At 36.8% G+C, this 21021-nt stretch overlaps 1 protein-coding gene across 1 annotated transcript in view; it reads right to left on the reverse strand.

Moving 5' to 3' along the window:
• Positions 1–2037: 2037 nt before the first annotated feature.
• The window catches only part of LOC106470954 (transcriptional regulator ATRX-like), a 44894-nt gene continuing 25910 nt past the window's right edge, over positions 2038–21021 (reverse strand). The window contains exon 5 of the mRNA XM_022399594.1: positions 2038–4824. Within this exon, the coding sequence (XP_022255302.1) occupies positions 2038–4824 (2787 nt within the window). The remainder of the gene's footprint in view (positions 4825–21021) is intronic.

A 21021-nucleotide genomic window follows, 5' to 3' on the forward strand; every position in this document is an offset into this window, starting at 1 on the left:
CAATATACTCATAGACAAATCTTTATTTTATTTTATTAAAAATACTTCACTAAGAAATATGACTTTTTGTATGTGAAAAACTTGTAATATTAACTGAAAAACTGCCAAATTTCGTGAAGATATACCCAATTTATTGAGTTATAAGTATTAAATTTATATCAACTTTAAACGAGTACAAAAGGTCACGTGACTTGGTCAGATTGACCACCCTCGTGTTGAGGGAGTTAAGCCCAGTGATATTTAGTATTTTTATCAATGATTGGGAAGATGAATGGATCACAAGGAATGTTGGGGAAACCATTACTGGAAATAAAAAAACTTACTGATTTTAAATTTGCAGATGACATTGTTGCACTGGCCAACTATAGAATTGCTACCAATTTCACAAGATATCACAAATATGATGACTTCTCAATTTCTACAAGGGAGATGGATTGACTAATTGAAGAAAACCAAAGCAGTACTGAATCAGAAAGAATGCATGCAACTAAATATAGAAATTGAGAAAATCTAGTAGAAAACAAATCAGTAAAGGAATCAAAGAGTTAAAATTATCCTAATATTTCTTATGTGGAGTTACAGAATCTTTAAATTCTGGAAGTACTAAGTTAGTACAGTATTCGTTTGACACAATGACCAACCAAGAATAACAGAAGGTTGGTCAGCTCATTACTAAACCCAATGTTGTCATGTGGCTAGATGTAATTAATTGAATTTTTTTAGTAAAAAGTTCATTATGCAGGGGGGGGGGGAGTAATGAAGTGAGATTACTAAGTTTGCAACACAATACCTGCTATAATGTCATGTCTTATGGTTATGCACTTAAAACATGCCAGCTGTTTCATCTCTGTAGATTTTGCTGACTGTTCACATTTGCACATGTGCTACTTGATCACAAGCTCCTGTAATAGATCAGAATTCCCCTTCTCCCTCTTCTTTGTGATGGGATTTAAGTTCTTGTATGTGAATGATTTAGTTTAGATGCATTATTTGAACTTGAATAATGTTATCATATTTGCTCTTTATACTGTTGGCTGTTTTCGGTGAATCAAAACTGTACTAATATTATTTATCAAAGCTTTCTGCTAGGGGACATTTGTATAAAAGTAGGTTAAGCATCAATGGATACATATGTAATTTGGCATGTAACAAATGCTGATTATTGAAATATGCTTTCCTTCTCAAGTTCTGAGTCATTAGGGTTAACCTTGAATGTAACCTCCATAAGAGTTTAGTTGAATAGTCACAGTTATAACATAACATCACAAAACTTCTTGTTTCATTCAATGCTGCCATATTCAAAGTCAAACATTTTCTTCTTGCAAGCAACAGCAATCCATATCAATACAAGCTTCAGTAAAGCTTTTACATTCTGTTCATATCACATAATCATTGCCTTTTTCAAAATATATAAATTCAAATATCCATAATTATTCCGGTCATCAATATATCTTTCTTTATGTATGTTGCCGAGATGACTTACAGCATCAGATAAAACAATATTAAAAGATTAATTTGTCATTTTTTAACCTATGACACACCTAAGCACTTGCTTTGCAATATGGCAGAGTAAATTATGGACCACGTAACTTTTAATGTCAGTACAAAACCTCTTGCAGCTTGTGTAACAGTGCATGAAATATATAAAATACTAGAATATCTGTGTTTAAATCTATAATAACTATAACATGCTTTATCTTTTTTATGTGCCTGACTTCAACAAGTAAGCAACTTTTCACTTGCCCCATCAAAATTTTTACCTACCTCAGGCCTGTTGGGCAATATAATTTTCAACATCAAAAGATGAAAGAAAATACACAAGTAAAATGTTTTATGAAAGAGACTAATGTACACAGATATCATTAACAAAACCCTAGTAGAAATAAATTACTTTTGCAAATTTAGTGTTTTAAATTATCATGGATACTAACCAAATACAAGAGTTGACTTGTATCTATCAAAATGTAAAGTTTTCAATAAATGAAATAAATTCAATCCTTAATAACAGAAATGAATACAGGTTTATGAACTTTGTTTCTACTCACCAACATTTGTTTCTTCAGCATCTTTGTCTGAAACAACTTTTCCATCACTACATTTTTGTTTCTTGTTTTCTTTCTGCAGGCTGCTAAGAATGGATAAGTTTCCTACATCTTTCTCTAGCTCATCCAACGAAGACTCTGAGGAATGTCGACCTCGCTTCTGAATAAAAGCTTTACAAACTTTTTCCATACATGGTACATCAACAATGTTTTCAGGAAGTCTCTGCAGAATAACCTGAGGGTTTGATGACAACTTATTATATCCACAAAGAGATTCTTTGATACTCAGATTATCAGTGTTATCATCTTTGACTGAAGAATTATCTGTGTAGTGGGAAATGATTTCTTGATTGTCATTTATCTTGTTGTTTACAGTATCATGATCTGTAAAATCATCATTACTATTTGAATTGTGATCACCTCTACATGTTTTTATGCCATCTGTGAATACATTGCACTGATGAGACTTAACATCTGCAAAATCAAAATCATCACTGGAGGGCTTGACATTTAAATCTTTCAACAATAAATCTCTTGTTTTCTCATTATCTGTTGATTCTTTGTTGAGTTCATCTATACCGATTTTGTGTTGTGAAACTTCACTTTCTGTCTTTTCTTCAGATGTTTCTAAAGACCTACCATGTAGAGTTATTTTAGTCTTTACACACTGAGCCTTTTTATTTTTCATTTCTTTTTCTTCATTACATTTAATATACATTTTTACAGATGACTGTTCTGTACCAGAACTAACTCCACTTTTAACATCTTCAAAATCTTCCTTGCCACCTTCATTTGGTGATTCCATAACTAAGGCTGTACTTTTTGAAAAAAATGTTGATTTGTCTGATATATCTTTAATCTTAATACCTTCAGCTCTTATCATATTATCTCTATCTTTTTTTCCCTGTTCTTTAGTTGATTTAACATTTTCATAACCTACTTCATGCATTTCAACTAATATTTTGTTATTATCGATAGATTCTATTTCTTTTAATTCTTCTGTGTGATTTGTATTTTGCTGTTCTACTTTTGATTCAACAATTTCTCCTTGTAGTTCTGGTGTATGCAGTACATGTTTAGTAGCTTCACCTTTTGTTGGATATTTTTGGCCAACTTCACTTGGTTGTTCAGCAAATGATTCTGCAGTTTTGCATTGTGATTTTAGTATTTCTGGTAATTTTTTTTCCTCACACTTAACTAAAGGTTCTTCTATGTCTTCATCAAAGAGCTCCAGTGTTTCTGAAAACTCTTTATTAATCTTACTATTTTCACTTTCTGCTGAATTTTCTTCTCTCTTTTTAGTTACTGGTTCACTAACTAATTTTTGATTTTCACACTGTAGTTCCTGTGTGGGAGCTACCTCATTATTAATGCTAGTAGTTTCAACATCTGTTGATCTTGTTTCTCTCTCTTTTTTTATTGATTCACCAACTAATTCTGTATTTTCATATTGTAAGTCCAATAATGCTCTATTAATCTCCGTAGTTGATGAACTTTCTTCCCCCTCTTTATTTACTGGTTTCCTAACTGATTCTGGATTTTCACACTGTAGATGTAATTCATGTGTAGCTTCATCTCCTTCTTCACCATTTTTGTTATCTAGTTCACTATAATGTAAATTGTCTGATAAACTTTCATTAATTCCAGTAGCTATATCTTCTGCTAAAACTTGTGGTTTCTTAATTAATTGTACATTTTCATAACATGTGTCTAATAGTTTTTCAATATTCTTACACTTAGCTTCATTTTCAATTGAAACTTCATAATTATCTTCACATAGTGGCTCCTTAAAAGAGTCTCCACTACCACACTGTGGATTCAACTGGTCTGTTAGTCCAGAGTCTCCACTACCACACTGTGGATTCAACTGGTCTGTTAGAAAAGAGTCTCCACTACCACACTGTGGATTCAACTGGTCTGTTAGTCCAGAGTCTCCACTACCACACTGTGGATTCAACTGGTCTGTTAGTCCAGAGTCTCCACTACCACACTGTGGATTCAACTGGTCTGTTAGTCCTTCTTTAAACACAGCTGTTTTATCTTTTATATTTTTGGTTTTATCAAACCCTTCGTTTTGGAGGTCCATTTCTGATTTACTATCAGAAGCAATATTTTCAGTTAAAAAAAGGAAGGATTTTCCACTCAAAATCTCAGATTGATGAGCTAGGTGGTTCTTATGAGCTAAGTAACTGGCTTGGATATTATTTAATACCATTTCTACATTATGTATATGAATTTTCAGAACATCTTGAATTCGTCTCACACCATCATCTACAGCTGTAGGCTCTGATGCTTTTCGCTCATATTTCTTTCGTACCTTTAACAAATCTTCCATGGTCATAGTAAGAGATAAAAGTCCTTGGGCAAAGTTATCTTCCAGCCATGATTCTGAACCTGTTATTAAAGTTTGTTCATTCAACAATCTTGTGAAAATAAGCTCTATTTTCTTGAAAATGTTTTTAGATTGAAAATCTGATTTCTTTTCACTTTTATCTTTCACATCATCCTTCTGTTGCTGTGCATATTCTTTAACCATAGAACAAAAGGAAACCAATCCAGACAATGGCTCAGAATTGCACACATAGCACTGCCAACTTGCTGCTACTGTTGCTTTTGAGAGTTCACTTGGTCCAAAGTTCCGATTAATACATTCTTTACAAAAAGCATTTTCACAGAAATCACAAAGGATGAGATTTCCACCATCACCACACCATCGACAATACTCATCAACTCCAGTCTCATCTTTTTGAAAAATACCTGCTCCATAATACTTGAAACATTTCTATATATAAAAAAAAAGTATTTATAATTAAAAAATATATTCATAAACATGTAAATATATTTGTAACGTTAATAAATGAAATATACAAATCTTCTATCTACAAATTGTAGTAAACAGATCTGAAAGAAAAAGTTTTAAATATATTTTCCCTGAATATATGCTCTTTTTCTAGGATTTCACTATAAAAAAACGATCATTCCCTGACCTGAACATGTCAAAATTATTAAAAACCAAATGAAATGTTTGTTTGTGTTTATGCAACTCATTTTGTTCAAATTGTAATAATATAAAATACCAAATAAGCAAAGAATGAAATAGAAAAAAAAAAAGGAACCAAGAAAGAGACTATGAAACAAGCCATTAAAAGAAATTTATTTCAAATAACAGCATTTTACTAAACATAACAATAACAAATTTTTCATCATTTACACAAAAACTAAACATTTTCCAACTTCACTTTTAATAACAAATGATAAAGCTATGCATCTTTACCCTAAATACTGTACTTTGGCCAGAGTTAAAAACTCCTGTAGTGGTAACCAAAATTAAAACATATTTATTGAACATATTTCAACTTGCCAACATGTCAGCTTGCACCTGATTGGTTGCTGAATATGCATCACAACATATCAGCCAAACAAAGATTCACATTTATATTGTTACTTATGCCACTAATACTGTTGAGTCCATGAAAAGTGTTGTATATCTCATGGTTTTCCCAAACAACTGCATTCCATTATCTTCATGTTTTCTCTGTTTACTGCAGCAATTCCACCTAACAAAGAACTTTTCAAAGAACTGAAAACCCTGTTAGTTACATAAACCTTTATACTTCAATGTGGTATAGAGCATCTAAGTTTTCTTGTATCTAAAACATTAATTGTTCTGAATAATCTTATTTATTTTCAAGTGTGTGTCACCTGTATGCCATCACAGGGTATGATGATTACAAGTAAAATAATGAGCCAGTTTTTTAAGAATTTTATTTACTTTAAATATAAAAGGCAAAATTAATAAGAAGACAAGGAGAAAAAATAACATAAATGGTAAATATTTGACTATTTAACACACAATAGTTAGGTTAAGAAACAGTGCAAGTCTTCCTCAGCTGTAACCTTAAATGTGTGAGAAGAGAGCTGCCTGACCTCACTCACACGGACACATAGTGGTGTTAATGGCCTTTTAATAAACATTAACTCATGTTTCTCTGACAGCATGCCTCCCATCATGGAGAGTCTCACAACTGCCTCATGGATCATCATTTTCACCAGTTAGAACCTGCCGTAAAACAGCTCAGGCTGGCAGACATCTCCTACCAGCAGCACCTCCAATCTCTATTGCTTGGTCTCTAGTGGTATCCACCAGTAGCAGAGCTGGGCTGTTCTGGTGAGAAAATGCTTAGGTATCCTATAGAGAATTCCCCATTTAGTCTCAGGTTTACTAGACTGAATTTCACCATGACAGCCCTCAGTTCCATGCTTCTTGTGTACTAAGATCAATCCTCTCCACCTCTCTTGTCTTTCAAGCTTGATATCTAATCAATTTTACATGACTGATGATGATCAATGTTTATAACCAATAGGAAGAGCATATTCTCCTCTACATCTAGCTCACAAATGCCAATTCAAATTGGGCAAGGATAAACATCAGCTGAGAAGAAGTGCTTGATTTCACTTGAGCAAAGTTAACCTTTTCTTTACATGAAAATATATTTCCTATAGATACCTCTTCACACGAATAGCTTCTTTCCTCTTCAGTTCACTCATTTTCCCAAAGAGATTTGCAAGCCTTGTGAGAGCTCCCACCTAATCTCACATGAACTTGCACCACTGCATGAAAATGTCATTATGCAGCAGAGCCCTCCACCAATCAGAGTGCAACATACCTCCAAGCACAAAGACTCCCTCTACATTTCCACCCATAAGTCCTAATTCTTTTAGAAGACTATGAAGAAATGTGCAATGGAAAAGTGGGAAGGATAGGTGATAACATGTGAGGATATAAGTATCTACCAGAAATACATTTCACAGGTAAGAAGAATGTTAACTTCTGAAATGAATAACACCTTTACACACAGAGTAGCTAGATTACCATGTTTAGATGGTGAAGGGATTGGTGCAAAGATTATCTGGATAAATTCCCTTCAGAAGGAAGTCCATGGGGTGTGTAACCTGATGGAAGATGCTCTAAAGGGCATAACCATGGGAGACAATATCTAGTCTCTTTGCCCATGTTGAATGCAAGAAGCAAAAATGCCATAATTATGTTGCAAAGACAGACAGAATAAGTACAAGGCTTTCTGAGTACTTGTACACAAGCAATCGAACAACCAATATGTGTAGTGAGGTTGGAGCTGATAAAGAATGTATAGTGACTCTTTTTTTTAATGAAATTATTGCAAATTGTATTATAAATACAGAGTAGAGAAAAATAATTTGTCATGTACACCACCACTTATCCGCCAAACTCTACAGGCTGCATGTAAACCATGGGAGTGAGGTGTTTTTATTTTACTTTTCATTACAATGTGGAATGGACTGGTAATAGTGTTCACCTTGATGCTACTGAACAGACTTTGGCTGCAGGAGAAGGATTTGTAAGATAAAAATATATAAAAGGATCAGCTTATTGAGTTGTACCATCAGTCCACTTGAAGATTGTGATGAATCATAGTTATATATGAGAAGTGACCCACACTACACTCTGGTGTAACCCCAGCCCCACTTATCACCATGGAGGGATTTTCCATGGTCCACCACACCAGCAGCTGGGAACTTATAAGTGACAAGGGTTTTCCATACTCCACTCAATGAAATTTGCATAGAGGAGACCTGGAGAATGTGCCCAGATCCCCATCGGTTCTTCAGTCCGGAAAAGTCTTTTACTGAAGACAGTACAATATGCAACCTCAAAACCCTATTTTAAAACATCAGCAAGTACTAGCCAGAGAAGTGGGCAGAAACACTACTCTGGTGCTGGCTTTTTTCCTGATAGTCCATTGAATGGGTATAATCTGAATCAGACATGAAAAGTAACATGAATATGTACAGAAATACCACAAGGAAACCTCAGTAGTCTTGCTGAACACCCCATCTCACAGTGGAGACTTATAGAACCAGGACAGATGGTAATAGCACTTTCTGTTTTCCAACTTGATGCAAGTTTTGGGTAAGTATACCCTGGGAGGCAACACTACCGACCTAGTGGGATCCTACAGTGATTGCAAGGTGAGAAAAAAATTTGTACACACACCTGTCCATAGAGAGAGAGGGTGGATTGGAAAATGGCCATAGGTGGAAATTTAAATTCCATCAGAGAAAAGATAGTCAGATGGGTGAAGACGAGGTATGGGGTAATCCACATGTTGGCCTGTAGAATAACATCAAAGTCAATGAAAAAGAGTAGCATATACCAGATGGATGAGCAGGTGAATCTATCTTGTAAGGGTGGAAGGAGAGAGATCTCAAATAGAGAAGGAGCCCCAAGGAATAAAAGGATGATGATCTGAACCCTAAAAGGAGGAAAATTGTGACAAAAACAATTAATGGCTCAGACAGAACAAAGGAGTCTGTCTGGAACTAAATAATCATAGAATAGGGATATAGAAGAAAAGATGTGACCACCGACCTTTGCTATGGAAGACTAGGGAACAAAGTACTGATCAAGATAAAGAAGAAGGTAAGTGCAGTTTAAGAGAGTTTAGGAGAAAACTATGGCATACACATCTGAACAACAGTGGCCATAGGCAAGTAGGAGGAGGACATATGTGTCCAGGGAGAGATGATACATTGAACAAGTTACCAGCAGTTCGATAAAGTCATGGGCAAGAGCATGGGGAACCACAATGAGATTCCAGTCAGGCAAAGAGAAGGACAGAGGGGTCTGTGGATAAAGAAGGAATGAAAGAGGATAGAAAGAACTGGTGAAGAAATATCCTGTGGCATTGGAAAAAGAAGAGGGCGGTAGAAAACACCACCCAATAATCCATGATGGAAGAAACAGACAAGCCACAATAAATCAGGAATGTGTAAGAGTAGCTAATATGTTACAAAGCAGGTCAGAGGGAAATGGTGATTGGGAGACCAAAAGAGATATGTATGCCATGTAGTGTGGTACACAAAAGAAGAAAAAAGGTAGCAAGAGTGGGACAAAAAAGCAGCTACGTGATTAGAGGGACATGAAGATGAAGGATGTCATGCCCTGATGAAAGAGTAATGTGTGAGATTGGATCAGAAGGTCTTGAATTGACCAGATAATCACCTGTGATTAGACCAACGAGTAACATGTTGGAAGTGAAACAAGATGTTGGGGACAGACAGGACACAAAAATAGGCCAGGGAGTGGGTGAAAGAACAGGATGAGGTACAGGATTGATGAATCGACATTGGGACAAATGGGAAACACAAGGTGTGAGGAAAGATTGATGGCAGGCAGCTGAAGCCCATGATATCAGGTAACCAGGGACACCACCAAAAACCTCTCGATGAAGAAAAGGGGCAAAACGAAGGTCCTGGATAAAGATGGACTTCAGAGAAGAAGGTGACCCTTCTCAAAACATTCCAAAAACAGAGGAACCAGGTAAGAAGAAAAATGGCAGAGAAGGTGTAATGGACCATGGTACTAAAAGGGCGAGATCTAAATTCCCAAGAAAGGTCATCAGGAGAACAGAGAAGGGCTTAAAATATGAGATGAAGAAAAGAGAGGTACCATGGAAAGGTAGCAAGAAAGTCACGATGACATGAAAGGTGAGCACTAGAAAGGGAAACAGCAGATAATGAATCTGACTACCAAACTGGTAAAAGTGATTCCAAAGACAGGGAGTCAAAGAACAGGAAATTGAAATGACTAAATGGGAGAACACACACAGGCAGGGAAAATGAGACATAAAACCACAGAGGCGAAGATGAACCAGAGAAGAAGTGGCCTGTACATAACAAGGGAAGAAGGAAATACAAAGAAATTGTGAGAAAAAGGTTTATGTACAAGTGAATGAGAACAGTCAAAAGACAATGGAGTAATAGAAATAACTGTACATACCTTAGAAATAAGGTGAAGAAAGTCTGCATTTTATTCATTAGAGAGAATGCAAACCCAGAGAGAAAATGTTGCTCGAATATGTCCTCAAAACAAGAAGAAGGGAAGGTCCCAGCTGCATAACAGACTCCACCACACGATAGAAGATTCTTCACTCACATCATGTTCAGTATAATAAATTCAAACAAGTGAAAACTGAAAAAATTGCACAGTTAAGCAAACTCAAAACACGTCAGTGTACTACAGTGCCAAGGAAAAATATGAGGATTCATGAGCACAAATGTAGAGGGAGTCATTGCACATGGAAGTTTGTCGCACTCCAATTGATGGAGGTTCTGCTGCATTATGACATCATTATGCAAATGGAAGGTTTCACATGACTGGTGACTTGCAAATTTCTTCTGAAGAATACACAAACTCAAGAGGAAATAAGCTATTTTGTGTGTGGAAATGAGTATTCCTTTCTGAAATTGTTTATCCAAGCAGTAACAGAATACTTTAAATTTATATATTGCTTACTTAGAAAGCCAATTAAATTACTGTAGTTTTGGAACATTTTGGTCTAGGGATTGATAAGTTTTTGTGTAATAAAAGGCATTTTTAAAATCTACACAACATATTTTGTGGATTCCGATTAGAGTTGATGCTCAATGAAGGTTACCAAGACAATTAATAACTCTGACAACATGCTCTGATTTACACAGGTGTACAAATCAATTTCATAAATATTGCGAGTCACAGAAATCATTCTTTTATTTAGTGTTATATTTTTCAAACAAAAATAACTAAAGTTAATATTTTCTTTACCTAAAAATGTATTTCTGATAGATACTTACCTCTTCACATAATTAAGCTATTTTCCCTTTGCATCTGCCTTAGAAATTTAGATGCCATTAGCCTTTAGGCAACTCCTATCTGATCTCGAAATTTTCTTGTGAATTACACAACTGCATAATGACATTATTATGCAGCAAAAGACCTCCATCAATAAGAGAGTGACAAACCTCCTTGTGCACTAACTCATTCTTATGCTTTTGCACTCATCAATCTTCATTCTATGATGGGGCAAGGAATACAGAGTTGCACCGGATGTAGGCAAGAACAGTGAGAAGGAGTGTGAGAGGTGAGTATCTATTGAAAATACATTTTGTGGTAAAGAAAATGTTAACTTTTGGGAGGATACACACGTCTGCACAAAATCAAGCTAAAATCCATGTTAAAATGGTGGATGGGCTGGTGCAAAGATTTAATTAGATGAGTTCTCTTCAGAAATCACCTGAAGGAAACCCATGGAGTGTTCAACCCAATGGCAGGGGTTCCACAGGGGTACACACATGGGAGACTGCATCTCATGTCTTCTAGGTTATACTCTTTGGCTAGGAAAAAAATGAGGAAAAGAAAAACAAGCTAGGGATGGGCAGTATAAGAACATGGTCATCTGAGTATTTGCACATATGAGGTCAAAGAGCCAATGTGTGTATCATGGTTGGGGCATGTTCAGACCATACATTGTGCTCACCTCAATTCTACCATCAGACTATTGGACTAATAACTGCTGCAAGAGGAAGCCACAGATTCATGCCATAGTGTGTGTAATGATGTGTGTGCACACTGTGACTCAATTGAGCAAGCATCAAATGCACGAGAAGGGCACATTTTGTTAGTGCTTGCTCACTTTAAGTCAACTGAACAGGACATGACCACAGGAGGAAGGTACAGTATAGTGGCTGTGCTCACCTCAATTGTACTTGACAGTCGCAGGCTGTAGGAGAATGGCACAATCTTGTAATGTGCTCACCTCAACTATAATAAACAAACACACACTGCAGAAGGAGGGCACCATGTTGTATGATGTGCTTGCCTCAACACTACAGTACAGACTCTGGCTGCAGGAGGAGGGTATGTAGTATGTTATAAATATAGTTAGTTATATGAGGAGTGACCTATGCTACATTGACTGTTGGCATCCATTGTTCTAGCCCCATCAATTAGGTCCCAATGAGTAAGGATTCTCCATGGTCCACCACCCCAGCAGCTAGGAACTGGTAAGGGGCAAGACTCAGACTCCCCATCACTCTTGTTTCAGTTGGAAAGGACTTTTACTGAAGACAATGCAATGGGTGACCTCATATCCCTATTTTGAAAAGCAGGCAAAGCACACCCTGGTGCTGGCTTTATCCATAATAATCAATGGAATAGATATGATCTGGATTGGAAAGTAGTTAGATATATAAGTACACAATGAATATATCTCAAGTGATCTAGTGGAACACCCCATCTGAACAGTGGCATATATGGAGCCAGGGTGGAGAGTATGAGCACTTTCCATTATCCTGGCTTGATGTGGAATTTTGTGAAATAAGTATACCCTGGAATGCACTACTAATCACCTGGTGGGATCCTATAAGCATATGCTGTAATAAGAAAAAGGAAATGTACTCACCTGTACAAAGATGGTGGGTAGTCTGTAGGATAGTGAATTGGCAGGTGGTAATCTACAGGAAATGAGACAGCCAGATGGTAAAGATAGTGGGTGACAAAAGTGTGAAGGGTGACAATTGGAATTGAGCAGTGATGGAATAAGTAATGAATCTGATAGGATGAAATGTGGAAGAGTCTACGAGCACTGACCCCCAATGAGTAGTAGACCAATCATATAAGTTGATGGACCCAGGCTGTAAGGGTAGAAGGAGTAAAGAAATCCCAGGTAATAACGAGTCAAAGATGGGAACCATGAAAGTGAGAGGTACAGGCTAAGTAGCAATGAATGGTACAAACAGGATACAATAGCAGTGTGAAATATAGGAAGGGAGATAGGAGAGAAAGGAGAGTCACTTTCCCAAGCAGCTAAAGTCTTAGGGAGGAAAGATGGGTCAGGATAAAGAAGAATATCAGAATAATGGAAAAGGGTATGGGAAGAGACAATAGCATAGAGATCTGAACAATGGCAACAACAGGCAAGATATAAGAGAAAATAGGTCTGAAGAAAAAGGTGGTATAAGGTGTAGATTGCCAACAGCTGAAAAGGAGCACAGGTAGCAGCATGCAGGATGACACTGAGACCCCAATTTGGCATGGGAATAGAGCCGAGAAGTCTTTGACAAGGAAAGATTGAAACCAAGTGGAGAGAACTGAGGAAGAAAACACCTTGTGGTATCATGTATCGTGAAAGCTGAAAAGGCAGCATGAAAACTGGCAATGGTGGAGACAGTTAATTCACTGTCAAACGACCAGGTAGAAATGGAAAAGAGATGGCTGACAGTAGAACGATCAGGAGGAAGTTGGTAAATAGATAAAGAAGGATGACAAAAATGAGAAACAAAAAAGGCTACCAATTGGAAAGTCTGGCTCTACAGGTGATGGACTATACAAATCCCAAGCATGAAGATGGAGGGAAGAGATCCCTTAATGGAATAGTGATGTGTGAGGTTAAAGTAAGAGAAAGGGTATGGGTGATAGGGGAAATAGGGGATACGTGAACAGGCAGCAAAGAAGAGGGAACCAGGGTTGAGCTGGCCAATGAGGTGCTCCTAAAAGGACACAACAAGGGGTGTGGGGAATCAAAGCCAGACCCTGTGGTGAAAAGTGAAGAGGTGGGTATACATATATGAAAAGTTGTGACCAGTCCTAAGTTAAAGCATCAGTGGACAGGGCTGAAGGATGGGAAACAGGAAATTAAAAGAGGGGAAGTTTGGAATGCAGATAGGTGGCAAAAGCATCCATGAGTGGATTCCCTAGTTGAGAACACACCCATTATAAAACCTGAGGGTGAAGAGACCAGTAGTGAGGGTTGGTCCGCAACTAGATTCATAGCACCCAGTACATGGCAGATAATAAGGTAAACTAAAATAATGTTAAGAATTGGCCCAATAAAGAAGGTCGAGAGTTTGAACAAAAATGGTACTGGATTGGGCACTCACTTGGCAGTTGATGTACAAAACAACCATGGATATGTCAGAGTGGATCACAACTAAATGATTCAAAATGAGAGATAGAAAATGGGATCATGTTAAATGGACTGCCAGATGTTCAAGCACATTGATGTGGAAAGAGTGCCTGAAATACTCTCCAACCAGAGGGGGGAGGAATTGGCAAAAAGGTGTAGGTCTGGTTTGGTTAAAGGTGGTGGAGATCCTTGAATAGAGATGGGACTAGATGAGCTCTTGAGGTCAAAGGTTCCAGGGAATGGTTCCACTGGTCTCGCAAGGACCAGTGGAAGAAGCACATATGAGAGTCACCCAATGGGATAAGTGGTTCCAGAGATGCCATGGTCTGCAAAAGTGATTGAACCTCTTGTGCAGTATCAGTAGGAAAGGCTCACATCCTGGTTACAAAAAGTTCTAGCCATCACAGGCAGATAGGAGAAGGTTGGGTATAGCTGAAAAAGGAATTGAAGAAAGCTCACAGGTGAACAAGATATTGCATGGGAGTGAGAAAGGACTTGGAAGTCTTGACAAGTCCTTCTAGATGAGCACCTTCCCCCAGAAGAAGGGGGTATGAATGGAAGTCTCTTCTCATTAATGGAGTACGAGAAGACATTTGTCCATAGAGTAATGGAATTGCAGACCCAGACCATGGAAATGGCAAGCAAAGGCCTGGCCACGCAGTTGAAAACAGAGGGGGCTAACCTAATACCAAATAGAAGAGCTAAAAACTGTAAGATATGATCCTAATGAATGAAGTGAAGGAAATGTCTAAAGGATTTTGTGATGGGGAATGAAAAAAACACATCCAAGGCATCGAACTTGGTCATCCATAATATGGGTGAAAATGACCAACAGAGAGAAAAGAAATTTTCCATGCAAAAATGAGAAACGACCTGAAGCAATTGAAGGAGGAAAGGTCAATGATCGGACACCAGTCCCCAGTCTTTTTTATGGACCCCAAAATGATAAGAATAAAACCCCAGAGGAGGCCTGTTTTTTAACAAATCTGGCACTTCCTCTTCCAGACACTGAAGACAGATGAGATCTGAAGGAGGATGAAAGTGAACTGGATAATTGCTGAGAGTAAGAGAGGAAGGGAACTGGAGGGAGAGCCTGTGTGTAAAAACTAGAGTAACCCATCTATCTGCAAAGAGTTGTGACTAAAGGTGTACAAGCTTCAACAGATGAGCTCCCACAATATCCGAAGTGGAGATAAAAAGACAAAAACAGAGAAACTTGGATGAGGTACAGAAGTGGGATGGTAGGTTTGGGATAGTCTAGTAAACAAGTGAAGATTGATGGTGGGCAGTTTCCACCCATGATTCAGTTCAACCAGGAATGCCCAAAACATCTTCATGGTGAAGAAATGGGGCAAGGTGGAAGTCTCATAGAAAGGAGAAAGGAAGCCAAACCCAGGAAAGGAAGGTATTCCTACCCAATGATAAATGAGCCATGTGAGTAGGGAAAGGGCAAAGAAAGTAGAATGGACCATGATAGAAAAGAGAAAGGAAAGAAAATTACCCACAAATTAATCTGGGACACAGTGAAGTGCCTCTCACAGAGGAACGGTAATGGAACACAGAAAGGTAGATCAAGCAAAGACAGGAGAACTGGACACTGTAGAGCAGAACAGATCCCAAAAGGTCCCCCCCCCCAAGCAGGCAAGAGAGATTCTAAGTTTTGGGAATCAAAAAAGGGGAAGTTAAAATGACTGTAAACCAGGATAAAAGAATCAGAAACATGAGGAGGAGGATGCACGCGGTCACAAAAACATACTTGGTCTAGAAAGGAATTAGAGTGAATGCCAATATCAGGCAAAGGGGAAAAACATAAATTTCTTTAGGGTTATGATTAAGGAAGAGGAAACAAGATGAGTATAAGACACAGGGGTATGAGACATAATGAAATACACCTGTGCTATAAGGTCCCAATATTGTGAGGAAATTTGAGTATTAACCTCCACAGGAAGTGAAATTCCCTAGGTATAACCAGGAGTGGGAACAAATGATCAAATTTGTCTTCCTCCTCAACCTTCACTATCACTTAGGTTTGGCAGAAGATGGAAGCACTGATTTTCAGGGGGGAGGAAGGCTGGGAAGTGTGAGAAGAGGGAATTATCTATTGGAAGTACATTTTCAGTGTAAGAAAATTATAACTTGCGATATGGTAATTACCTCTCTTTTCAAGATTAGCTAGAATCCCACATTGAATGGGAGGAGGGACCAGTGTGAGGGAACAACAGAAGCACCCTTCAAAAGCATCCAAACAAACCCCTGGAAATGAGAGAGTCAGACCCAAAGATTTTATGAGGGGGAACCGCACCACTTCTGAACCAGGTCTATTTTTCACCCATACATGAAATACATATGAGATATTGGCAAAACGGTAGAGGAGCACATCCAAGTGGGAAAGAAGTCCAGCTGGATAGTGTGCCAAACCATACGATATGGAAGTCAATCCCATAATATAAAGTGGGTAAACAATGAATGTGCCCCTAGATATAGAGTGGCTAGGGAGTGTCAGACCATATGGGTACGTCAACTATGTCCAAAACCCTCACTGCTGGGAACTGACATCCACATGGGGGTAAAATAAGGATCATACACCTTCACTTCAAGTTCGAGAAATCAGAGGGAATCGATAACCACTCCAATACCTGAACATGGTACATATAGTAATAGCATTTGAATGTCCAGATGGAGTACCAGCGAGCAAAGTGGACAAAGAAGGACAGGAGACAAAGAGGAGGTAAAAGTTGGAACTGGAGAAGTCGTGGAAACTACAGTTGAGTTGGCCATTAAGGAGCAATCAGAAGGGTCTAACACAGAATGGTAGGGATGAAGGAAATCACCATGGAAGTAAGAGGATGGGGGAAGAACATACAGAAACCTGTGGGACCAATCCCGGCCGAAGGCATCAACAGCCCTACCTAGAGGAGGAGGTACCAGATACCAAATAGAGGTAATGGGCAGTTAAGAGATGTAAGAAAGGGATTTATGCGGGAAAATCCCACAGAAGACAAAGCCACTGGAAAACAATAGAATAGAGAGGCTACTCAGATGGATAGAACGTGTGAGGGTAAGAAAAACAAACTGTGATTCAAGTAAGAGCACCTGAAACATGACACGCAAGGATATGAATATTCTGCAAGGGGGCCCAAAAGAGCAGAACTTATATGTGAAAAGAGAGGAACAATGCCCCCAAAAAAGGGACAAGAGAAGTAAAGGAACAAACTATAAAAATCCTATTAATAATGGAAAGGAAAACAAATAGCAGTGTCACACCCAATACATACCCAAAAGCACAGAAACCAGGTGAGAAGAGAACAAACTGAAGATGACAAAAACTCCAACATGGAGGGAAGAAGGAGGTAACCCTCGACAAACCTGATATGTAAACAGAACACCAAATAATGAGAAACATGAAACATTAAACGTATAAGCAATTATAGGAGAAAAAAGAATGACAAATGCCAGAAGAGATATACCTGAAGTTAAACTAAGGTAAAATTGAAAGTGTGTAGAAGGTAAGGCTTGTAAGTACCCAAACTCAACAGAGACAAAAGGAACAGCACAGAAAACATGAAGATAATATCCTGCAAATGTGTCTTAAAATGTGTAAAGTAGGTCTAGCAGATACTGCAATAGAAGCATGGAAAGCATTCCATGATAAGGTCAGGGAGAACTGACAATTTTAGGACTTTGGAGAATGGGTTCAGCCATTAGATGGGGAAGGTGAGCAATAGTGGAAGCAGATACAGCAGACCCAGATACCCAGGGACCAACACATGAATTTAAATTAATTGTAGAAAGGATAAATTATAAATGAAATTAAATTAATGGTAAGAAGTATAAAGTAAAGATTAAATGAAAGTAACCGTGAAAAGCATAAACTAGAAAGAAAAACAAAATGAAATAATGTTGTGAAAAACTGGAAGAAACTGGTGTAGGGAATGCATCCCTTATGATGTTGAGGTAAAGAAAAATCTGGAACCGTAGTAGATATGAACCTGTCCATAAAACTTTGGGAAACCAATAAATTAATTAATGGAAAGAAGGATAAATTATAAACTAAATTAAATTAATAGTAAAAAGGATAAAGTATAAACTCAATGAAATGAATGGTAATAATTATAAAATAGAGATGAAACTAAAGTAACTGTAAAAAGATAAACTATAAAGAAAAACAAAATAAATTAGTCAACATATTAAAATAGGAAGAAAACAATGTTGGGAATAAATCCCATATGAAGTAGTGGTGAAGAAAAACTGGAACCTAAGTAGATAATAACCCATCAATAACACCATGGGTAAACAGATATAAAATATAGTAATGAAGCCAAATCAAACAAGATAGTGAACAAAAATAACAAGGAAATCTAAACTACAACTACAGTAAAATTGAAAAGAAAGAAAACTAGTTATGCCTAATTGAACAGTACAGAACAAAGGATAACCTACGAATGAAAAGAAAAATGAAACTGAACAATAAATAGGCACAATACTGGGCCCCGATTCAAGGATTCCACCCAAACCAAGTGAAGAAAAAGGCTATTAACGAAATGAAATAAAAGTGCTGATATAACAGTAAGGTAATAACATTGTTAAACTAATTAAAGACATACCATGTTAAGCCTTATCAAATGTTGTAGAAGGAAAACAACGAAGACCAATTATGAATCATAACATAACTTAGTATTAACTAATCTAAATAAGCAATGTTATGGAATTCAAATAATTACAGATAATAATATTAACAATAAAATTGTAAAAGGTCTCTTTCCAAAGTCAGCAGACTATATGGAAAATGGTGGACTATGAAGCCCAAGGTGAAGTCTGACAAAGTCCAGATATTAGACGATCAAACTCCTTTGGAGTAATGTGAATGAATGCCATTATAAATGTGGGAAAAGAACACAGAATCTCCATATTGTGAACAGAGAATACATAATGGAAATGAAAAACCAAACACTTGAAATTCGGTGGTAGAAAAAAGCTATCAAGATCTCCATCTGCCCAAACAGGGTCGGCTTCTACAGGAGGAATTGTGGGCAATAACCAAAGAAAGATACTTACCTTTTTAATGTTCAATCTCTCAGAGGATTAACATTTGGAACATAACATTGTAAAAGGTCATGAGATCATGACATTTACATTTTGGCATGGTCACACACAAAAGTTAATTGCATCTGTCTCTGGATCAGGTATGGCAGAGTGTTGTAGAATATGTGACTTAATGGTTTGTGTCCCTCGGTCACAAAAATTTGGTGCCATAGATGCATTATAGGGTGTAGCAGTGAAATCTGACTATATGAATACAGTAGTCCAAGAATTAGCAATGGGTGCTCTTCACTAGCTACCTTCCCTCTATTTGATCAGTTCAAAATTAAAGACAGCTGACATCCAAAGTATCCAAAGAAAACACAATATTTTTCTCTCATCCTTTCTATCCTAACATTTTTAGATTCCCCAGGCTGTTTTTTCATTTATTTTTAATCTACGAACCAACTATAATGTTGGAGCAAATGAGGTTCAAACTTTCAATGAAATTTGTCACTTCAGAACCAGCCTCAACTTTCCTTTTATTTTTCATTTAGAAGATTTTTTCTTCTTATCTTCTTTTCTTTTGTCACCAAAAAACTAAAATAATCACTGCTTTTGCTTAGCCAATTTGTGTGTGTGTGTTTGTCAAGCAGAAACATGCAAGGAAATGTGAATTTATTCAAATAATAAACTGATTAATAATGAAAGTAAAATTAATGTGGTCTTTATTAATAACTAGCTTTGCCCAACTCATCAAAAAATGATAGGTTGGAGTTTTGTAAAAATAAACTACCAGGAGCCTCACATTTCTTTTATCAAACTTTGTTCACCAATCTTTCACCTACACAGTATAAATAGTTTTTGCCCTGTAAGCTGATGTGACCTGTACAGTTACGATAGTTTTTGTCCCTATGACCTATAGAGTTAAGATAGGTTTTCTGCATTGTTAAGTTTGAATCTAATATATGCACATAGTTCTGTTGCTAAATGATATAGACAAATGGAGTGTTACCAACAGACAACTGGCTTTTATATATATTCATATATATAACTTATAACTGTATTAGCATTTTTATAAAAACTTAACACAAAATTCTGACTTTAATAGTCCAGCCCTATAACCATTGTGGCACCCAGTGTAAGTAATCGAATGTTAACAAACCCCTAAGATAAAGTATAATGCTATTGTGTTTTTTCAAATATTGTAATATCTTTCTCTAAACATGATGAGTTAATAATTAAAAAAGTTATAAAAAATACCCAGTTGATTGGGATTTGAACTCGAGACAAACCACTGAGCCAATCTGAACATTACCAACAAAGAGTCGACTGTTACTGACAAAGAGAGCAATAAGAACAGAAAGTGGCTTTTATTATACAGATACCAATAATGATTCTAGATGTCAATCATATTATTATTAGAGTTCATAAATCAATGAGCTACTAACAATAAGTCCTAACACCAAGCATTGTTGCAAAGCTTATCTTTCTTTTCAGTCCCAATTACCTCTTCCCCTCCAAATTACAAAATATTTGACTAGTATGATGCTTCTTTGTTTTAGACAATGAGTTAAAAATAAATTATGGTGCTGTTTATCAACTACTAAATAACCTCCAACTCAGTTCTTGATTTTCCAAATGCACTTCTTATAAACATATAATGCAATACTACTTAAATATGCATGCTGTCCACTTGTACATTTACCCACAGATAGTACTGAGTGCTTCACTGAATGTAAAATTCAGTGAGTGGAAATTAACATTTTTTTTTGCTAAAGAGATAATTTCATAAAATGATTTCTCTATTGAAAATAAATATAATTATAAGCTAGTCTATGTCACTGAGTGAAAGCTCTTTGGCTTAACTCTTAATGATACACGTTTACGTTTCACCTACATAAAACAGTCTATGTCACTGAGTGAAAGCTCTTTGGCTTAACTCTTAATGATACACGTTTCACCTACATAAAACAGTCTATGTCACTGAGTGAAAGCTCTTTGGCTTAACTCTTAATAATACACGTTTACGTTTCACCTATATAAAATAGTCTATGTCACTGAATGAAAGCTCTTTAGCTTAACTTTTAATGATACACGTATAAGTTTCACCGACATAAAACAGTCTATGTCACTGAGTGAAATCTCTTTGGCTTAACTCTTAATGATACACGTTTAAGTTTCACCTACATGTTTAA

The sequence above is a fragment of the Limulus polyphemus genome, unplaced genomic scaffold (genome assembly GCF_000517525.1).
Source record: "Limulus polyphemus unplaced genomic scaffold, Limulus_polyphemus-2.1.2 Scaffold4319, whole genome shotgun sequence".
Classification (NCBI taxonomy): domain Eukaryota; kingdom Metazoa; phylum Arthropoda; class Merostomata; order Xiphosura; family Limulidae; genus Limulus; species Limulus polyphemus.